Source organism: Nuphar pumila, chromosome 1, assembly GCF_984573655.1.
Source record: "Nuphar pumila chromosome 1, dmNupPumi1.hap1.1, whole genome shotgun sequence".
Lineage (NCBI taxonomy): Eukaryota > Viridiplantae > Streptophyta > Magnoliopsida > Nymphaeales > Nymphaeaceae > Nuphar > Nuphar pumila.
In genome coordinates this window covers 177,928,663-177,940,989 of record NC_143249.1, presented here as the reverse complement: position 1 = coordinate 177,940,989, position 12,327 = coordinate 177,928,663, and the positions used below count along the sequence as shown (strand labels likewise).

The 12,327-nt window shown below is 36.7% G+C and overlaps 1 protein-coding gene across 6 annotated transcripts in view; it reads right to left on the bottom strand.

Moving 5' to 3' along the window:
- The window catches only part of LOC149851424 (calmodulin-binding transcription activator 4-like), a 52,028-nt gene extending 40,564 nt beyond the window's left edge, over positions 1-11,464 (bottom strand). For 2 of the 6 annotated variants that reach the window (XM_090000686.1, XM_090000690.1), the window contains exons 1-4: positions 11,069-11,288; positions 10,748-10,873; positions 10,250-10,365; positions 8,533-8,621 (exon numbers count right to left, since the gene is read on the bottom strand). In XM_090000686.1, coding sequence (XP_089856812.1) covers positions 8,533-8,543 — 11 coding nt within the window. In that variant the 5' untranslated portion in view covers positions 8,544-8,621; positions 10,250-10,365; positions 10,748-10,873; positions 11,069-11,288. The other 4 variants (XM_090000662.1, XM_090000678.1, XM_090000667.1 and 1 more) reach the window with 3 other exon arrangements.
- Positions 11,465-12,327: the final 863 nt, after the last annotated feature.

Sequence of the window (12,327 nt, the reverse complement as noted above, 5' to 3'; positions counted from 1 at the left end):
TTTATCTGAGACATGTTTTAAATTTAAAAAGTTACATGAATTTCAACACAAGTGTCTGGATGCTCCTGAATCAATGATCCACCTACCACCTTGGCCAAAAAGGCCATAACCTACCGAGCCTGCAACCTCCGCAATAGGAGGCTTCAAACTGGATGAACATAAGGCAAGGAGCTCGTCATATTCAGCCCTGCTAAGAATTACAGAGTCATTGGAATAATTTTCACATGATTTAGCCCCTTGAGCCATAAGATAAGATGATGGGCTTGATTCGAAAACTCAGGTACAACCACACGCGCACACAATTTGCTGAAAATCCAGATCTGATCACAACCAGCTATAAAACCGACTATATCTAGTTTTAATTTCACAGATAAACTCTGAGATTCACGTCCACCGACTGTAACACAACGACTATTCAAATTCAATCTATCACATCCACCTTAACAAGGAACTGATATAGGCTGCATATCACAACTACGACAGGCAGCATACCACGACACCACTAGAGACGACACTAAAAATCTGCTTCACACTTCGCAGATCAACGACAGTTAATGGCCTTTACCGAAACACCTTAAAGTCTTTGCACAGCTTCCTTCTAGACTTGACGTCAAACCTAATTCCAGATCAACGTCTTCACACGACTTCAACCTTCACGTGATCTCCTTGTTGGGTCTTCAAACAATTTCCATATCTGGCATCAAACGACTTCAACTACAACAGAAAGAATATCAGATCTGAATACGATCTGATTTTGAGAAATCTGACTTCGACTAGAAAATATCAGATCTGAATCTTTAAACAAAAAACCGACGATAGAGGCTTCACAGCACCCTAAACATACGATCAGATCCATATGCAGGTCCACGACTTATATAAGAATCCCTATAAAATTTTTTGTTCTCGACAACCAGAACATTAAAAGGAATGGTGATATAAGTCGATCTGTGATCAGATCTGAATCAATCAGGACCTAAAATAAAGACCATAGGCAGATCCAAAAACACATGATGATATAAGCTTCACATCAATAATCTGATCGCAGGCATTTAACAGTGATTTATCACTAATTTTAGACCTGATCACCGACTGCAATGATTCAACAGTATCCAAAAAAAATTATTCTACCCCAAAATAATATCAATTTGATCTAACCGATCAAGACGATGTCTTTAGATCTGAAATATCTTCTTCTTATGTTTCACGATAATCAAACATGATCTACGATCTGCATCAGCTGCTCCACGATCAGCAACACAGCGACTTCAGGATCCACGAGCAGTTCACGATCCACACATTCGATCCTTCTTCATGATCTACAACCACCACCAGCAGTGTCTTCAAGCCACAAGCACACGATTTTAGAAGCTTCTCCACGATCAGCGACTGCAACATCTTTAGAATCCACGAGCAGTTCACGATTCAATATATCTGATCCTCCTTCACGATCTGTGATCAGCAACAGGATCACTGTGATTGTCAGCAGCAACGTCATACCAGAAGGGAGACCTGCTCTGATACCATGTTGAATACACAGGAACTGAGGCAGAGAGAGAGAGAGACTGATTTTCATACCTTAGTTTAAATAGAGGAGGTTAGTCTCAAGAAGAAATTACATATGGGTCCCTTATTACGAATGAAATATCAAAAAGACACTTTTAAGAATAAAAAAGAATTCAGTTGACTAATCTTAACAGTTCGAATTCGGGCCTAAGCACATTCAAGAAATTAAAAAAACGATTTTCCTCTAATTGTTTATGCCTAAGCTCAATACTCACTCCGCTCCATTTGTGCTCAAGCATGACAAGCTCATCCCAAATGGAAGACAACTCTGTGAAATACTCTCTAATAGTCATTTCATTTTGTTGAAGGGTCAATGCCCTTTTTTTAAGGTAATATTTGTGGGACAAATCCCTTGAAGTGTACATTTTTTCAAGGTATTCCCACGCTTGGGAGGTTTTCTTGAATTTTATAATGTTGGCATTAATTCTTGTCTCAACGGATGAGAAAATCCATGAGAGGATTTTAAAGTTCCTCATCTCCCAGTCTTCATGCTTCTTACTATAGTCTTCAAGCGCCTTAGCTCTTTCTTCTCCTTCAAGGATCTTTATTTCTCCTCTCTCTATCAAAGTGATTTTAGGCTCCAGTTCTGGAATTGAGCCTTGGACATAACCCCAAAGCCCTTTTCCTTTAATATGAGTCTCCATGTTTTTGGACCATACGTGATAATTGGAGTCATTAAGTTTGAAACCGAGAGAAAAATGGGAGTCTTTTTCACCCATTAGAGAGGAAAAATAAGGGAAAAAGTTACGTACCACAAGAGCGTTTTATATTTTTCTTGATAGAAGAGGCCTCTAAAATATTGGTTGAATAAGAGAATCCACGCCAATCGCCAAAATTTTGAGGGCATGTTTTTCGAGGCACCGAAAAGTGTGAGAGTCCACTCGATCTTCTTTCTCCAACCTCGCTTTGATACCATGTGAAAGTATCTTCAACAAGATACTATAATCAAGACCAAATGTTATTGATGAAAGACAAGTACACACATGCACAATAAGAATACTTAGAACACTTGTGCACAAAAGCACAACCCAATCAATCTCACAAATGCACTTAAGAAATGAATAAAAACTTTATTGAACACTTGGGCTTTGACCCAAAGCCATAATTTTTACAATGGGAGAATCCCCATTTATATAGAGGTGGAGACCTTGGAGGGGCTCCACTTCTAGTCGTTGGAGCCCCTCCAACGGTCACAAATGTGACCGTTGTAATGAAAAGAGGCGGAAGCACCAATAGGGCAAAAGTCACTCTTTAAGAGTGACTACAAGAGCCAAGAACACAAATACCAAATGTGCATACACAAAACTCAAGAATATAGAAAATGACTTAAAGTCATAAGTTGGATTTATTGAAGAAAGGAAGAGAGGGGTTTGAAAAACCGATACAATTACAAGGGGGAACCTCCTCCTTTTATAGAGGAGGAGAGCACTTTAGAGGGACCATAAAGGGGGCTCCCTTCTAGTCGTTGGGAGCCCCAACGGTCATAAATATGACTGTTGGGGCCCCAACGACTAGATGGGTGGGGCCCCTTTATGGTTCCAAAAAGCAAAAAACAGAAATAAAAAAAGAAAAAGAAAAAGGGGAAAAAAGAAAGAAAAGTAAAAAACAAAAATTACATATGGAATTACCAAAACACCCCTATCGGGTTTTTGGTTTATACAAAACAGGAAAAAGCTATATAATTATGTATATATACATATATACGTATATATACTTATACATATATACGTATATATACTTATATATATATACTAATGTATATATATATAAGTATATGTATATATATATATTTATATATACATAATTTAACATGCCCCCTCAAACTTTACGGGGAAAAGACTGAAAGTTTGCCAAGAAGAAACATGAATCGTGGAGTTGGGAGCGCCTTGGTGAAGAAGTCAGCTAGTTGATACTCTGAAGTGACATATGGCAATGTGATGGTCCCTTTGAGATATTCGTCTCGAACATAATGGCAATCCATTTCGATATGCTTGGTCCGCTCATGAAAGGTGTGATTGCTGGCAATGTATATCGCACTCTTGTTATCACAACAGAGCTTGGTGGGAGTGGAAATGGAAACGCCCATGTCACCAAGAAGACTTCTGAGCCACACAATCTCCATAGTTGTCATCGCCATAGCCCGATATTCAGCTTCAGTAGATGATAAGGAGACCTTCTGCTGCTTCTTGCATCTCCACGAGATGAGAGATTCACCTAAAAAAATGCAAAGACCCGTAATTGAGATCCGATCATTGGGATTTCCTCCCCAGTCAGCATCAGTAAAAGCAGTCAATTCAAGAGATGAGGAAGAGGATAAGAAGAGTCCCTTGGAGATGGTATTTTTGATATATCGCACAATTCTCATTACGGCCGCCATATGAACTGTAGTAGGAGCGTGCTGAAATTGGCTCGCTGCATGAATCGCATGAGCTATGTCTGGACGTGTGATGGATAGATAGGTGAGAGATCCAATTAATTGACGGTAGGGGGTTGAATCTTCAAGAAGAACACCATCTTCAAGTCTTAGTTTCGCATTGATAACTTCAGGAGTCTCCACTTTCTTTTCATCAGATATTCCTGATTTGGTACAAATTTCGGCAGTTAACTTCATTTGAGATAAGATGTACCCACGCGCTGAATAAGCCACTTCAATTCCTAAAAAATATCTCAAATAACCAAGGTCAGACATATCAAAAGTATCTTTTAACATAGACTTAACATCATTTACTCCCTTTTTGTCATTCCCAGTGATGATTATATCATCAACATACAGCAGAAGCATAATAATGGAGTCGCCTTTCCTTTTGACAAAAAGAGCAGTGTCATTATAACAAGAAGAAAAACCTAAATTGATTAATACATTACTAAACCTGTCATACCAAGCTTTAGGAGCTTGCTTAAGTCCATATAAAGCCTTTTTTAATTTTAAAACTTTTCCATTTAAATTCATACCTGGAGGTGGTTCCATATAAACTTCTTCATTTAAATTATCATTCAAGAAGGCATTTTTAACATCAAGTTGAAAGATGGGTCATTTTTTAACAGAAGCTATAGCAATAAGGGCTCGAACACTAGTCATTCGAGCAACTGGGGCAAAAGTTTCATCATAGTCTACCCCATACTCTTGGGCATAACCTTTGGCTACCAACCTAACCTTATATCTTTCTAATGAACCATCACTCTTAGTTTTTACTTTAAACACCCATCTACATCCAATGGGTTTCTTGCCATTGGGAGGATCAATGATTTCCCAAGTTTGTGCATTTTTAAGGGCATAAGTTCAAGCTCCATAGCTTCATTCCAATGAGCATATTGTTTAGCATCATTGTAATGAGATGGTTCATGAAAGGAGTGAAGAGCAAGAAGACATGCTCGATAATTGGGGGAAAAAGAGTCATAAGAAACAAATCTATTTGGAATCTTAGGAACGCGATTTGATCTTCTTTGAGAGGTTTCTTCTATCGACTCACTTTGAGAAAATCTTTCAAGGGCACAAGGAGGATTTCTTTCATTCCTTCTAGAGTAGACTTGTATTTGTCTTGAAGCATTTTCTTCTAAGTTTTGGTCATTATTTTCAACAAGATCTTCATTAAGAGGTTCATTAGGATCAATATGATCATCTATGATGTTTTCTTGAGGTAACAAGTCAAATAAAAAGAAATAGTCAATATTTTCATTTGGTTGATGCGAAAAAACCATTTTCTTCTTCGAGGAATGTGACATCTTTTGAGATATAAAGTTTATTTTTAATTATGTCAAAACATCGATATCCTTTTTGTTTTTCGCCATATCCCAAAAAAATGCATTCAATAGCCCTAGGAGAAAGTTTATCATTTTTGCGAGTTAAGACAAAACATTTACATCCAAAAATTCTTAATCTTTTATAATCGGGAGACATATTGTAAAGTTTTTCAAATGGAGAAAGATTTTTTAAAGAGGATGAAGGGATTCTATTGATGAGATATGTTGAAGTTAGAACCGCTTCGGCCCAAAAGGATTTTGGGATATTTTTTGAAATCAATAATGTTCTTGTAGTTTCTATTATGTGCCTATGCTTTCTTTCCGCAAGACCATTTTGTTGCGGAGTGTTGGGACAAGAACGTTGATGACAAATTCCATTTTCTTTTAAGTAATTTTGAAAATCATTAGACATATATTCACCTCCCGAATCTGACCTAAGAATAGATAGATTTCCCAAAAATTGATTTTTAACCATTGCATGAAATTCTTTAAAGAAAGAGAAAACTTCAGATTTGCGACTTAGGAAGTATATCCACGTAAATCTAGTGAAGTCATCAATAAAGACCACATAATACGAAAAACCTCCTTTAGATAAAATTGGGGAAGGCCCCCACACATCGGAATGAACAAGCTCAAATGGTCGAGTGGTAAAATAACTTCTTTGAGGAAACGGAGTAGCCTTAGATTTCCTAAAAATGCAATCTTTACAAGTCATGTGATTGTCTTTACAAGTATTGTTCAAAAAAGGGAAGAGAGACATTTTTACAAAATTTGGATGACCAAGTCTCTCATGCCAAATTCCAATACTTTTGTCTTTAACAAGATTGCAAGATGACTTAGATGGAAGCGTCAAAAAGTCCATAAAATAGAGATCACCCCTTCTATGGCCTTGCCCAATCAGCTTCCCTGACTGGAGATCCTGGAGGTGATGAAGAGTAGGCGATGGCGGCTCCGGATGTTGAAGGAGAAGACTTGAGAAGGTGTTGGAGCACTTCGGAGATATGATTAAGAGTTTCTTTGATATCTCCTTCTTTGGTACTTTCTTCCTTCTTTGGAGAATTTTTTCCAACCGCGGCAACCTTTCCTTTAAGCTTTGGACATACCGGTCTAATATGCCCCGGTTCATTACAATAGTGGCATATGATTCCCTTTCTAGGACCATTTATATTTTTGTTAAAGTGGGGAGGTCTATATGCTTTAACATTTGATCCGGGCCTATTAACGGCCAAAACCTCATCATTCCTAATGCTCAAGCCAAGTCTAGTTTCTTCTTGACATACCTCGGCAAGAGCATCTTCAATAGGTAGGGCTTTGCTTCTATGGAGAAGAGATGCCCTCACTTGTTCAAATTCCGGGCGAAGTCCATGAAGGAATTGAAAAAAGTGCTCCTTTTCAATTTGTTCCCTTCTAAGTTCAATATCTTGTGGAGCAACCCATTTGGGCTCAAGAAGGGCAAGCTCATCCCAAAGAGGGGTTAGAGAGCTAAAATAGTCCCGGACACTCATATCCATTTGTTTGGTGGAACGAATTTTTTCTTGACAAAAGAATTGCCGAGCAAGATCCTTTTGGGTATACATACCCTTAAGGAAAAACCAAGCCTCATTGGCCCTTCTAAACTTGGCAATATTAGCACAATTTTTAAGATCTACATTGTTCATAAACCATGCCAAAATTTTGGCATGGTTACTTTCCCAATCCTCGATTTTTGATTGATGTTCATTAATGGCTTTGATGCGCTCATCGCCATCTAAAGCCTTTTCAACATCATTTTCAATTTTGGTAAGAACAAGAGAGGGTTCGGGAGTAGTTCCCATAACAAAGCCCCAAAGTTTCTTACCTCTTAGATGATTTTCCATAGCGGAGGCCCACATGAGATAGTTGGACCCATTTAGCTTGAAAGAGAGCTCCACTTTAGAGTCACGTTCCATCGGCACCAAATATACTTCCTTTCTTCAAAACTTTGAGAGACACGCTTTCCAAGATGACAAAAGAGAAGCCCAATCACCAACCGAGCTTTGATACCATGTAATGAAAAGAGGCGGAAGCACCAATAGGGCAAAAGTCACTCTTTAAGAGTGACTACAAGAGCCAAGAACACAAATACCAAATGTGCATACACAAAACTCAAGAATATAGAAAATGACTTAAAGTCATAAGTTGGATTTATTGAAGAAAGGAAGAGCGGGGTTTGAAAAACCCATACAATTACAAGGGGAAACCTCCTCCTTTTATAGAGGAGGAGAGCACTTTAGAGGGACCATAAAGGGGGCTCCCTTCTAGTCGTTGGGAGCCCCAACGGTCATAAATATGACTGTTGGGGCCCCAACGACTAGATGGGTGGGGCCCCTTTATGGTTCCAAAAAGCAAAAAACAGAAATAAAAAAAGAAAAAGAAAAAGGGGAAAAAAGAAAGAAAAGTAAAAAACAAAAATTACATATGGAATTACCAAAACACCCCTATCGGGTTTTTGGTTTATACAAAACAGGAAAAAGCTATATAATTATGTATATATACATATATACGTATATATACTTATATATATATACTAATGTATATATATATATAAGTATATGTATATATATATTTATATATACATAATTTAACAACCGTTGGAGGGGCCCAACGACTAGATGGTGGGCCCCCCAAGGTACACACTAACCTAGGTTTACAAAAAAAAAAAGAAATTAAAGAGAAAAAAATAAAAAGAAATTACAACATATCCAAAAAATGGATATGTGCAAAATGACTAAACTACCCTTTCGACTATTACGAGAAATAAATATATATTATATATATAGATATAAAGGTAGATATATGTACATATATATGAAATATATATGTGCATGTATCTTCCTATATATATATCTATATATATATATAATATATACAATTACATTGATTCGGTATTACAATTTAACAAATCCAAGCAAATAGCCAAAAGAATTTTGATTACTTTGGAATAAGCTTATGGAATAAACAGGGTCAATAACAAATAGAAATGGAAGAATTGATCCACTTATTCTAGTACAAAAACTTGGTCCAATTGTCCCACTAAATCATCACATTCTATTCAACATTACATGACAACCTACTCTAAATGAAAAAACAAAAGCAAAAATTTGAGAATAACTAGGACAATAAGGGTAAAAGATTAATCTACCAAGATATACAACTAAAAGGTAAGGAAAATCTAAAAATACCATCTAAGAAGGTAAAGACTAAACTTACTCATCTAGCATCCAATAGCTTCGCCTTTGAAAATTAGGATTCTCCTCTCCATGAGCATAATAGCAGTTTAATGCATCAACGTTCCCTACCTAGCCAGATACAAAGCAAGAAACATTTTAAGTTTTCGGCCTGTAAAAGATTCAGTATTAGATATAATCAACAATTATATTACATATTTCTACATTCAAAATAACTGACAAATCACAATTGTGATGCCTGCAAACTTAGTACAGTGGAATCTTCCACCAAGTGTTTCCCAATTCAATCTATAGGTCAAAATGTCTTGAAAAAACTTTTGATAAAAAAGATAAGGGGGGAAATTGATTAGGAAATTCAACAACAAAGAAACATAAAAAGCACGTTATCTAAAAAGGCCACAAACTATGACTGAGAAATAGAAGTGCTACATCGCTTCCAGCAAGTGACACATTCATGGCTAGGATGTAAAGTTGTAAACAAAGTTATTAACACCTCCACTATATATATGTGTGTGTGTGTGTGTGTGTGTGTTAGAACATTTCCAATCCAACAGTTATCATAATGTAGGAAAAAGAATATGGATTGCATTTATTATGGTTATCAATCAGGTATGAGGTAAACGGTTTCGATGCTTCACGCAATGCATGTTCTTAATCTAAACTAGCACAACTGTTGAATTGAAAATATTCAATGGTCTACATTGGGAAGTAGGTGCACTAGGTACATCCTATCATTAATGTGTGTGTGTGTGGAAGGGAGACCATCCAACCAAAGGAAGGTCCACAATGTACAACCAAGATGGCTCCCCTTCTCCAATGTTTGAGTGTTTGATCGATTGGACCATATATATTTGTTTATTATAATTTATTTATTGAGAAATATGCTTTACATGAAGACTTTATGTCATCTAGACATGTTTTTTGAAACATGAGAAATCCACGGCTCACAATGCATTTAAAATTTTACAATATAAAGTATTGTGGGCCGTTGATTTTTAGCACTTTCAAAAACACATCTGAATATCGAAAATTCATAATCTAAAAATGTTTCTTACTAAATGAATGATAAAAATCCAATATGTAAAGTTCGATCGATGAAAAACTCACTCATTAGAGAAGGAACGCTGCCGACAATCATCATTTGTAGATTTTGGACCTTCCTTTGGTTAGACGGTCCCCCTTCCTTTATATATATATATATATATATATATATATATATATATATATATATATATATATATATATATATATATATATATATATAACCAACACCGATGCCTATTTGCCTATCTACATGCATACAGACTACAGAGAGCATTGGAATAATGTAACCCTAGAGCCCTTCAACAACCTCCCAATGCATGGCTTCCCAAGTAGGTTTTCTATGTACTGTCTGTTTCTTGACATAAGCATTTATCGTAATGACTTCTGTTACTACAATATGAAATTGTGGATTTAACAACCAAAATTCACTAGAAGCCTTTAGTCGATAATTGAAGTTCCAGAAGCATTCACCATGGATGCCAACAAATGACCAATATTGAACCTCCATCCAGGGTATACTATAAAAAAATATGACCCATCTATTATATTGAAGATAAAATACAAAAATAAGATTTATCTAGTGCAACGGTTGGTTGGCAAGCTAATGACACTGATGAAAAACAAGTGCATTTCAACTAAAACTAAAACAAGCAGACAGACTCTACAGGACCAGGTTATGTTCATCCGCAGCTAACCTTCAGCCTTTCATGCGCTTCCCCAACAGTTCTTCCATCCCTTTTTTTCCGCCAATTATAACCATCCTTCCGGAAAAAACGAAGTATTCGCCTGTTGAACAGGAACAAAGAGCCGCCTGTAGGGAATAAAAACAAAAAGACAATAGAGGCAATGAAAATCGGTGATAAAATATCACATTAAGATACTAATCAAGAACAGAATCGTAGATATCGGGACACCATCAATCATCAGATGGCAAAGAGACAACTTTTTAAGATACTAAGCAAGAATGAAACCATGACGGGGAAAAAATTACTTTAAGATGCTAAGCAAGAATATAACCATAGATATTCATAATCATAACCACCAATCATCAGCTTTAAGATGCTAAGCAAGAATAGAACCATAGATATTCATAATCATAACCACCACTCTTCAACTTTAAGATGCTAAGCAAGAATAGAGACATAGATATACGCCAACAACCATCAACAAGATGGGAAATAAAATTAACTCACTTGGTGGCTTATTTGGAGCTGCTGGAGTGATCCTGAACTTCTCATGATTCTGTAAAAGAAACAGTACCTCTGCTGGCTTCAGCCAACGCTGCTGAGCTTCTTGTAGAAGTTCATTGAAATCAAATTCTGCAGACACAAACAAACAGAAAGTAAAAAAAAAAAAGCAAAGCCTTTGAGAATTCGCCAGAAATCAGTTCTTAACACCTGTAGCACATGCCAATATTAGGTTTGTGATTCATTAATTGAAGAGAGGCTACGACTTGCAACTAATCATCACCAACAAAAGAAACAAAAGAAAGGAAGTTAAAACAAAAGCAATACATCAAATAAACACTTAATGCAAACCAGCAGCACCTCCATCGTAACCAACACCGCCCATCAACAGATCAAACAATCCCAACTCCCCAAAACCCAAATTTCACGACGACCACCGTCTCGAAATCCACCGAAAACCCCCAATAAGTCAAAATTAATGATAGCCCACAACAAAAATTAACCGGAAATCTGCAAAACCTTTACCAAAAAAGTAAAAAAGAAAAAAAAATACCATCTTTAGAGAACTGCATGATACCCAATAATCCTAGAGCAAGAAACCGAGGATCAGTGCACCAGAGGCAGAGAGAAAACCGCCAAATTGCAAGAATGGTAAAAGAAACGAGGGTTTTTTGTAACAGTGAAGTAACAAAGACGGTGTTGAATTTTGGAATATTTTTAGTCCAAGACAAAGAGACGGGCACGTCGCTAAAAACAATTTATTACGGACGATAGATGGTTTTTTTTTCTGGAAAAAGTAAATGTCGGTGGTCGTGTTTGGATGAATGAAACTCTCTTTCCATCTTTCTTCCTATGGGAAGGAATGTACCAAGAAAGTGAGGGGCCGATGTTGAAGGAGAAATTACCGAAATGGGCTAGGTTGGCCGCAGAGGGGTCGAGCTAAGTTTGAGCTCACAATGAGCCCGAGCACGAACTGGCTTGTTTAAAAAAATATAAATGGTTCCTCAAGCTTATAGTAGATCCAAAATTGAACCCATAATTAGGTAGACAGCTTGAATATGAATTTCAAATCAGAATTATATCCAATATACTAGAGTTCAATCCAGATCCAAAGTTTAGATAATAATATCAGATCCAATAGAAAAAGGTTCCAAAACGTGGCTTTTGCATTTAAAAAGTTGCCCATGGATTGGATTTGGTCCAGATTCATGCATACATCCCATATAAAGTATTTATTCAATTTCAAATCCAAAATCCGAGAAAATTAAATCATGCAAATCCAAGCCTGATCTAAATATGCATTCCAATCTTATTTTGAGATCCGTATCTGAAGAGAGAAAATGAGCTGGTCCATTGTCTCTTGGTCAAGTTTGTGCAAGGTCTCAAAGCCCACGAGCACATGAACTCAAGTCAACTTGGTTAGAGTCAAAGTGAGTCTAGCTCGAGAAGACCAAACTTTTCAGTATGATCTCTATGTGATCCAATAGTCTGACCAAGTCAATTGAACCCTCCTATCACTAAAGCTACTCAAAATATCAGGACTAATAGACTCAAATCTTAAGGGCATTTTAGTTCATCAAAATTAT